The following is a 9,693-nucleotide window of genomic DNA, read 5'->3' as shown; positions in this document are numbered from 1 at the left end:
CAATTTGTGTGTTCTGGGTACAAGAAATAAATGGAGACAACACTGAAATTTGAAACACTTATTTTATTTTTTGAAAACAGTGGGGGAAAAAAAAATTAAGCCACTGCAGTGAACATTTCGTTACCCAACATTATAAATGACAAACATTAATGGCAACAGAAATGTTCAGTTGTATTAAACTGCGATGCACCCCAAACCAAAAGCAAACCTTTAAAATATGTCAGTTAGCAGCAGCTCATAATAATTAGCATCCTTTTATGTTAAATATACTTTTCTCTGCATAAATCATCAACATAGTTGGCATTGCATATGTGTGGTATAAAAACATAAAAATCACAAAATTACAATCTGTAACACCATAATACAGACTATTGTGTGAGGATGGATATATACAGATATGATACTATATCAGATCAATATACAGCAGATTGATACGTGTAAGTACAGTATAAAAATAGCATGCGTCTAAATCACACACTGAACAGTCTCGCAGAAATTTATACAAAGAGGCAAAATAGAGTAAGAGGAAATGAAAACAAAGGTTTGAAAGACACATTTTGAATAATGTTATAAAGCCATACAATTAAAATTAGTTTCCCTTTTATATAATCCAGTGACGTTAACAGTGTACAACATTAAATGTGCTACATTATGGTTGATTTGGCCTCAGTGTTTCTCACTGTTATGCTGTTTTTTTTACCATGTCTCCTACTGGCTGTTGCTCTGTAACAGAGTAGCTTCTACAGCAGAACTCAACTTGAGACATGTTCAATAAAACTGAAACCAAATGAGATCATTGACTCAAAGTGTGTTTGATTGAGCATGGCAAACAGAACTGTGCCAAAGTAAAGGTCTGGGAAGTTGGAAATCCCCTGATTTCACCAGTATTGAAACCCCAAGCAGACAGTGATGAGATGTGTTCGAAAACTCAAGATTTAGCGTTACTGTCTATAAAAAGAATCATTAAAATCAATTATGTGCAATCAGAGTGAAGAAAGTGAGGCGAAGTTTGGTTCGACGCATTCTGAGCTCCTGTGGTAAACGAATGTGAGTCAGCCGTCCATTTGTAGCACTTATGTAAGCATGCACGCATACAAACTGGTCACTCAGTCTTTCATCCCCAACACACACTAACAGTCAGCATACAGCATGAGTGTTTTTAGCACTACTCACACATGGAGGTAAACAAAAGTAGCATGCAGTAAAGAACAAAGGCACTGACACACACATACTTTGTGTGTGTGTGTTTTCTTTTTCTATTTTTAATTATTATTTTTTATCATTTTCCCGCCCTGTTCGATGAGTCAGTATTTGGGTAAATTCTCTCTCGCATCCTCCAATTTGGCAAGAACCCACTGAAAATAAACAAGGAGCTAATTTTAGTACAATTATTTACTGTGACACAAGGAAAGGAAAGTTTGAGTAAAACAAGTGGGCTCATTTTGATTATAAATAAGCAGCAGAGAACAATTTCTTTAAAAAAAATGAACGACAAAAAGTGTATATCTATATAGATCTATCTATATATCTATATCTCTATCTCTCTCTCTATATATATATAGATATATAGAGTGTGCAAAGCAGTAATCAGAGCAAAGGGTGGCTACTTTGAAGAAACTAGAATATAAGACATGTTTTCAGTTATTTCACACTTTTTTGTTAAGTACATAATTCCACATGTGTTCATTCATAGTTTTGATGCCTTCAGTGAGAATCTACAATGTAAATAGTCATGAAAATAAAGAAAAAAGGCATTGAATGAGAAGGTGTGTCCAAACTTTTGGCCTGTACTGTAGATATAGATATATAGATATATATATAGATATATAGATATATATAGATATAGAAATAGAGGGATCAAATTGTCAACTTACCTTGGCTATCTCAGGAGTTTTGAAGTTTATTATCTTTCCAAATTCCTTGGCATGGAAGACGGACTTTACCCTCTCCTGCAGGACACAAGTCAAGGATATTTAATGCAATAATCTGATAAATAACAGGTGGAAATCTGTAATAGATTTAGCATTAGTCTCCTAAGTGTTAAAAGGTAGCTTCCGATTTTAATTTGGATTAGAAGCGTCAGCCTTTGTACCTTGGCCTCAATGCGAAGTCGGCGGCTCTCTACAATCATTGGCTCCTTGGTGAACTCTTCAAACAGATACTGCCATTCACAGGTCAGCTGGCCAAATGTGCCCTTAGTCACAAAAAATATTCCCCTGGAAAAGAAAGCACATAACAAGGGTATAAAAGGGTCAGCAGGTACAGTACAGATACAGTAAAGTGTTGTAACACCCTGGATGGAGATAAACTGGCAGGTAGCTACGCTAACTGACTGACAAACAGACAGAATGAGACAAACTCATACATCAGTAAGCAGACACAGATCACTGTGGAGTATCATAAGCTTCTTGCAATAAGCTTTGCACCTGATTAAAATCTACAGTAAAGATGATTTGGGATATACTTATACTCAAGTATTCTTGGGTGGTTGTGAACATTGAAGGAAAACACATTGTAATGTAACTTCACCACTAACATGAGAAAACAGCTAAAACGTTTTCTGTCTCACCTCTTGGTGATCATGAAGAAGTCGGACTCATTGACCTTGGCATGAGCAAAGTACCTGTACTTGGCAAAACGTCCATTCTCAATTTTCTGAAAGGAAAGAGAAGAAAAGGAAGTGAACATCTACATAAAAAGCAAGACTAAAGGATGTCTGAATTTAACTCAAGGATGAAAACCACAATGTTAACTTTCCATGATAATAGTGCATTCAGAAACATTTTCAAACGACTACATGCTGTAAAAATCCAGCAGCTACCTACAAGAAGAGTTCATGAGTATCTGCGCAAAAAGTTTGAATCTGGTGAAAGTGGAAAATGTTGTGGGATGAAACAAAGACAATGGCAGGTACAAGTTTAAAATGTGAAGATTTTATTGACACGAGAGGACAGTGAATGGTGGCAGTGAATGACAGAATGACACAACAAATAAAGGAAATAGATACAAAGTCTGTGATTATGAGGGGGGGTGTTTTTGACAATGAAAGAATATCTAATCAATGAGAAGAAAGGTGTCTTTCATGGCTTGTGAGAAAATGATGAAAGAAAAGAGTGAGGTAAAAAGTGAGAGTGATGGATTAGAATAATGAAAGATAAAGACAGACAAAAAATAAATAAAGAAAAGAAACAACACGTTGATAAATGACTAAAAATGTTAAATGAATAGACACAAAGTTCTTAAATTCTCTTTGGTTGGTTTAAATCTTACAAACTTCAGCTCTTAACTGACAAACAGACAGCAGGCAGAGAAACTCCAACACAGACTACAGACAAAACACCAAGGCTACACTACAGCTGACACATTGAGCCTCTAGCTGTTTTCCTCATCACCCTCATCCTCTGAGCCAGTTCTATGCCATTCACTGTAGGCCAACCTCCTCTGTGGACATGACAAGAGAGAAGAGTCAAGGTCAGAGCAGAGAGAAACAAAGCCTGTTTCTACCCAGAGAGCCACTGTGATGTGTGGACTGAGGTCAGTAATGACTTGAGTGTAAGTCACATTAAATGTTCATTTTAATATGACCAGCCACAGCTAGGTCTTTTCTTTTACTCAAGTTACTATAACTTGGTTCCTCAAATCTCTAAAAGCACCACTACTTCTTGTAGTTTTTCAAGTTTTCAGGTTATCATAAGTAAAAATGCTGCTTCATTTAACACAGTCTACCAAAGTATAACAAGCTCTTGGCGCTACTCATTTACTTTGTAGGCCTTTTGTAAATGCCTTTGAATTAGATGAAGCTCAACACCTTAACGTAGTAATTTAAATATCTTATGTGGGAAATACTACTGAAACTAAAGATGGCTTTTATTTAGTTCTTTTTGTCTACACTTAAATTAGACTTAATAGAATTAAATTTGCTTCTGTCCATCTGCTTTACTGTCAACAGTTTCCCACCCAAAGTACAAAGTAAATTAAATTCAGCCACAATGTTTTTTATGTCTATTTAACTAGCTAGAACAGAAATATAAAACTTAAGTATGAAAAGTGGCATCCCCTGTGATTTATAGTTGTGTTATTCTTGTGATTAGTTCTAATTTGGCATAAGGGGAATTGTCTGTCACAAATACATCAACACGCAAACCAAGCCTAAGTCTACAGCTGTTGACAGAGGGGTGACAAATTAAAGGAAAAAAAACGGAGAAATGCAGGAGCCTTTGCAAAGGGCGAGAGGTGAGAGGTCACTGAATGGTTGGATGAGAATGAAATGATGTGAATCACGCTCGATGGCCTCCGCAGTCACCAGATCTCCACCAGAGTGAACACCCTGGTAGATTTTGGACTGGCAGAGCTCACCATCGTCAAAGCAGCAAAGGAGAGATTATCTTTTGGAAGGTTTGAGTAAATCCCTTCAATAGAATTCAGAGATGTGAAAAAGCTTTACAAAGGAGCACTGCAGCTGTTTTGGAGACTCGCTGCGGCCCAACACCTTACTAAGGCACTTTAATCTGTCACCTATCTGCACTCTGTGGGGGAAATCCTACACGTGGCAGCTTTACTATAAGCCAAATAGTGCAGCTCTGACCTGAGACTCGAAAGCTGAAACATCAACCCACTCCATCAAGCCCAACTGCTGGATAATGTCAGCACAAAAAAGGGAACCACAGTTTAAGTGCATTGGTTGAATGAAGCAGAACTGAAGCACTTTGAGGCCACATTAAAATCTACTAATACGAGAAACCCATGCTACTGACACAAAGCAGACTGTTTAAGAAAGGTTTTCCTGGAAGAACTTAATGTCTGTGTGAGTGCATTTGCCTGCATGTACGCTGCGCACACATGAAACACAAAACTCCACCAGCAAACAATTTAGAGAGCATAACAGATGCATCACTTAACTCAATGTGAAGTCACAGAACTTGAGAACAAAAAAATCAGTTGCATTAAAGAAAATGTTATCTTCATCTCAGTTAAATGAAGAGTAATAGCCAACTGTTCTTTGCTCAGGTCTGACCATGGAGAAATGATGATGCAGAGATTTGTTGTCCTACCTGGAGCATCTGACTGCCGATGCCCTCCCTCTCCTTATACGGTCGGATGACACCGTCCTCGTGGATGAAGCGCGGAGGACGCAGAGATTGAACATCTTGTGAGGCCTCTGCTGCCCTAAAGACGAGACAAGACAAATGCATTTTGAGACACAGCTTCCTTATGCATGCACACACAGAACAGACATGTATACTGCTGAAATGATGGCCTACAGTATGACTGCGCCAAGCAAACATTCACATGTGTATATAGAACTAAATGGTTTATGTAGCGTGAACACTGTAGCACATCCACGGGAATAAAGACACACAGAAATGAACATACCTCTTGATCCCTTGGAAAGTACTGCTGGCCATGTCAATAATGCCTCCTGTAGGTCTGGCTACTGCACCAACCAGCCCTTTCCCAACACCTTTAAAAAAGCCTGCAGCACCTTCCTTCTGGGCTCCTGAAAATAACACATCATCAAGTTAGACACACAATTATACAATATATAGTGTGATATTATTTTGGACATTACATTTTCACATCAGCACCTGCCAAATGATATCACAAAAAAAAATGCATGAAGGTCTAATTCAACATACCTTTAATAGGTTTGGTGACAATCCCTGTGATCCCACTAACAAATCCCTGAGAGAAAAACACAACATTAACAGCAGTTCATTCATTTGGCAGAAGTCCTGGTGGCAGATCCTCTTTCAGGCCAGTGGTAAATTTGCATTATTATTTCATTATTGCATCTGTTAAATTATTAAATAGGAGCTACAACCAATGTATGTATTACGCTGACAAACACAACTCTGAGTACGTACAGACACTAATCCTTTTCCACCCCTGGTCAGACCCTCTCTTAGGCCACTGGGTTGTTTGTTCATAGCCTCTCGTCTCTTTTGCTGGTATTCCTCATCCATCGTTATGGCAGCAACACCCTTTGCCATGGCGCCTGTGATCCTGGAGGCCGCACCTGCTATACCCCCTGGAAGGCAGATACGAGTCTTTGCAGTTACGAAACTGTTACTATGTTCTTCTCTGTTCTACCCTTGCCTTCACTTCTGTTCATCTGGCAAAGCAACACAATTTATGGAGCACATTTGATTGACCATAAATTCAGTGTGTTTCACATTTAAATGCATACAGCAACAAGTGACACAAGAGTATAATGAATAAAATACAACAAACAACACTGACCACCATCTACCCTGCACAAGACACTGGCAAACCCCACAATCATCCCACACACAAACAAAAACACTAACATTTAACTAATCATAAGCCACAGAAAACAGAAAAGTTGTCACTTAAGTTTTGAAGGTGGACACAGTTGTGAGAAATCTTAGGTATCAAAGAACCACTAAGTTCTGAATAAAATTAAAAACCAAGAAGGCACATTAAACACAAGTGTTAATGTATTCATATACCACGGAGATCTGATCAGACACCTGATATAGTTTTTATATGAGTTCAGTGCTTACCTACTGCTCCTCCCACCAGAGCCTTCACCCCAAGAGCCATTCCTTCAACAAACTCCTCAGGCCCCTGGATGGCTCCCTGGAAAACCACAGATAACAGTTGAACACACAAGAAGACATAAAGACACCGTTCATACAAATGTTCACCTTAAATAATGAGCACTACACTTCAACTTTTATTAAATGCAACAACACACTACCTGATAAGGCTCATAGAAGAAGGCTTCCACTCCCTCCGACAGTCCTCTGATCAGTCCAAAAGGATTTCCAAGCACATCCAGGCCCAGCACGAGCACATACATCTGTTTAATGGCCTGAAATATACATATACAGAAACAGGTAAACGGACCCTGGTTGGTTTCATTCTGACAGTTTGTCATACTTTATTGTGCATATATGTTACCTGCTTGGAATAATGTCTGATGACCTCCCACTGTAGCTGCTGGGTGGTACAAAACTGGAAAGTCAACTCAAAGAAGGCCAGCCTGAAATAAGAGACAAAATCAGTTAAGTAGCAGGGATTCATCCAACAACACATCACATTATAATAAATGAATGCTACTGAGTGTGACTCGTGTGTTGCATGTTTGGGACTTTGCAGGCGTTTGTACTTGAAGACGACGTCCTGCACATCAGTGAGTGTGGCGCCGATACTCTTCAGCAGCAGGTTGAGGGACTGGACAGGAATGAGTTCTGTGTCTCTCTTCTCCTTCAGGCCGTCTTTCCCTCCCGTACTCAGAGAGAAACTCAGGTGCAGCTGCAAATGTAAAAACGTAACTAAGCATGGATGTTTCTCATTCTCTTTAACTCAAAACAGAAATATTCCACATCTTGTGAAGAGGTTTTGATGATGTTTTATTCATGTCTTCGACAGTTAATATTTTCTTTTACTTTTTCCTTAAACCACTTGTGTTGTTGCAGAGATGAGGCCGACAATGTTGGTCTCAATTAAGACATTTACAGCTTAATATTTGTTCATTATATCATAATCATACTGTCACCTGAAAGCATACAGTATATACACACATACTTTATACTGAACAAACCTTGATGGGGGAAATGTGGAAGTACTCATAGAGGCTGATAGGACTGTTGTCAGCAGTAGAGACATGGTTTAGTTCCGTCTTTATATACTCCAAGTCCTTCTCAAACAGTTCCACCTAGAGAAATAAGACAAGCAAAAATACATAGTTATATCAATGAACAGACACAGAATGAATGAATGAATGCAGCATGGACCTAGGCAAAAGACTATATCAATCTTTAATCTCAAAATCAAAATGTATGTTTATTAAGTTTGGATATGCGAGTATCTGACCTCCTGTTCTGAGGTCATGATGCTGGCATTCTCAGGCGTGAAGAGATCCAAGATGGCATAGAGGAAGCCCAGATCGAGCTTCAGATCCATCTCTTGAATCAACACCTTGAAGTACCTGAGGTAGATACACATTTCATTTTACATGCCAGCATGTGGCTAAAGCATTTCAAATAAAATATAACAAGCTAATGGGACTATAGGGAACAGACGAGGAATCAGAATCAAAGTACAACCCAGGCATAAAAGGTAGGTAGGAAGGTAGGCAGTAAAGTAAGAGAAGGCAAACAAGTGAGACGAAGTGAGAAAAGAATCCACGGAAAAACAATTACTTGATGCGAGAGATATCAGAGTGCCCTGCTGTTCTGGTAACAATGCTGATATCAGTTAGAGGTTTGGGTTCTGTAAGAAAGATAAAAACAAGAGTTATATACATATTACAGACCAAAACACTGCAAATAGACATAATAGCACATAATGCTAAATTAAACATGACATAAATGGTGGATAAGCAGACCTGAGTCCATGGTGATAGATTTTGGCAGTTTTACAGGGTAGAAAACATAGGGGAAGATGGCTCCTGGCAGCTGATTCTGGATCTGTAGGAGGAACAGATGCATATTTAAAGCTAGTAAATATAAAAAGGAACAAAGGACTCAAGGTGCATTAATAGACAAATGAAGAAATTGATGCAATTAGATGACTTGTGGTGCTGCATTACTGACAGTGATATATTGGATCTTAAAGGGAATAAAAGTAATAAAATATTTTGTTCATATTTGACTTTTCACCTGAATGCGGTGGATTTGGACACGGTAGGCACTCTGTCGTGGTGACACGCTGTACTCCACCTTCACCCCAGGCAGGAAGTGCCTCCTGAGAGGGGCATCACATGGCTGCAGCATCCGCATATCCATGCCATTGGGGGTAAAGGACACCTGGGAAACAATTACAAACACAACACAATGGAACAAATAGGCAACTAATAATTATTTTCATTATCAATTAACCTGCATGAATAACATCAAATGGATACATTTCATTTGTGCCATTACAAAATTTTATCAATCACTTGCCACTAGGTCAGATCAGGAAAGCTGAAAATACAGTATTTAGTCTCTAACCTGGAAGTTGTTTTCCAGGTCCACGATGGCGTGGTCCACGGGTCCAGATTCAGTGTACTCTTTGAAGCTGTTCTCCAGCATCTCAGCTTCTTTAGTGCTCAGAGTCTTCCACCGATTCTTCTTCTTAGGCTTTAATTCCCACACCACATCAGAACTATGTACATGTGACAAAAAAGGTAACTGATGTAATTGTTGGCTGGACAAGCTGTGATCAATCGTAAATACATTTCATCTGAGCCTTTTAATATCTGAGGCTGGATGTTTTCTGTCATCACAATCAACAGGAAATCAGAAAATTGTTAATTTGTAATTTGCTAATTACAAAACACACAAAATAGCACAGCATCACTATCTTTTCCCTGACACATACACATTTCAATGTACTGAATAGGCAGTGAGTTGAGGTTTTAACGTGCACGTGCACATTGGGTTTGTGCATTTTATTAATACTGTATGTGCACACATGTTTATGTTGCTGGTTATCTACCTGGTGATCCCAATGAAGGAGACCTCCTGGCTGCTGCTGTTGTTGATCAGAGACACGCCCATGTTTTGTAGTGACAAGATGATTTCCTGTTCAGCCAGCTGCGCCTTCTCGCTCTCACAGATCACCTTGTAGATATGTTGTTCCTCAGTAAACAGCACAACACGCTGGAGACCTTTGGATCAAGAATAAACCCAAACCATGCTTATTTAACCTTTTACTTATTCATTTCTATTCAAATATGGTCCA

General features: G+C 38.8%; 1 protein-coding gene across 1 annotated transcript in view; it reads right to left on the bottom strand.

Annotated features, from left to right (window-relative positions):
* Positions 1-54: 54 nt before the first annotated feature.
* Positions 55-9,693, bottom strand: part of vps13a (vacuolar protein sorting 13 homolog A) — a 37,149-nt gene continuing 27,510 nt past the window's right edge. Inside the window, exons 58-76 of the mRNA XM_070834556.1 lie at positions 9,448-9,619; positions 8,961-9,114; positions 8,628-8,774; positions 8,354-8,435; positions 8,169-8,238; positions 7,840-7,954; positions 7,568-7,681; positions 7,133-7,278; positions 6,925-7,006; positions 6,722-6,835; positions 6,525-6,600; positions 5,865-6,028; positions 5,637-5,682; positions 5,374-5,497; positions 5,052-5,166; positions 2,570-2,655; positions 2,093-2,216; positions 1,875-1,949; positions 55-1,355 (exon numbers count right to left, since the gene is read on the bottom strand). Of these exons, the coding sequence (XP_070690657.1) occupies positions 1,305-1,355; positions 1,875-1,949; positions 2,093-2,216; positions 2,570-2,655; positions 5,052-5,166; positions 5,374-5,497; positions 5,637-5,682; positions 5,865-6,028; positions 6,525-6,600; positions 6,722-6,835; positions 6,925-7,006; positions 7,133-7,278; positions 7,568-7,681; positions 7,840-7,954; positions 8,169-8,238; positions 8,354-8,435; positions 8,628-8,774; positions 8,961-9,114; positions 9,448-9,619 (2,057 nt within the window). The 3' untranslated portion in view covers positions 55-1,304. The remainder of the gene's footprint in view (positions 1,356-1,874; positions 1,950-2,092; positions 2,217-2,569; positions 2,656-5,051; positions 5,167-5,373; positions 5,498-5,636; positions 5,683-5,864; positions 6,029-6,524; positions 6,601-6,721; positions 6,836-6,924; positions 7,007-7,132; positions 7,279-7,567; positions 7,682-7,839; positions 7,955-8,168; positions 8,239-8,353; positions 8,436-8,627; positions 8,775-8,960; positions 9,115-9,447; positions 9,620-9,693) is intronic.

Source organism: Pempheris klunzingeri, chromosome 7 (assembly GCF_042242105.1).
Source record: "Pempheris klunzingeri isolate RE-2024b chromosome 7, fPemKlu1.hap1, whole genome shotgun sequence".
Classification (NCBI taxonomy): Eukaryota; Metazoa; Chordata; class Actinopteri; order Acropomatiformes; family Pempheridae; genus Pempheris; species Pempheris klunzingeri.
The sequence above is the reverse complement of the archived record's forward strand: the minus strand, read 5'-3'. Positions and strand labels throughout refer to the sequence as shown.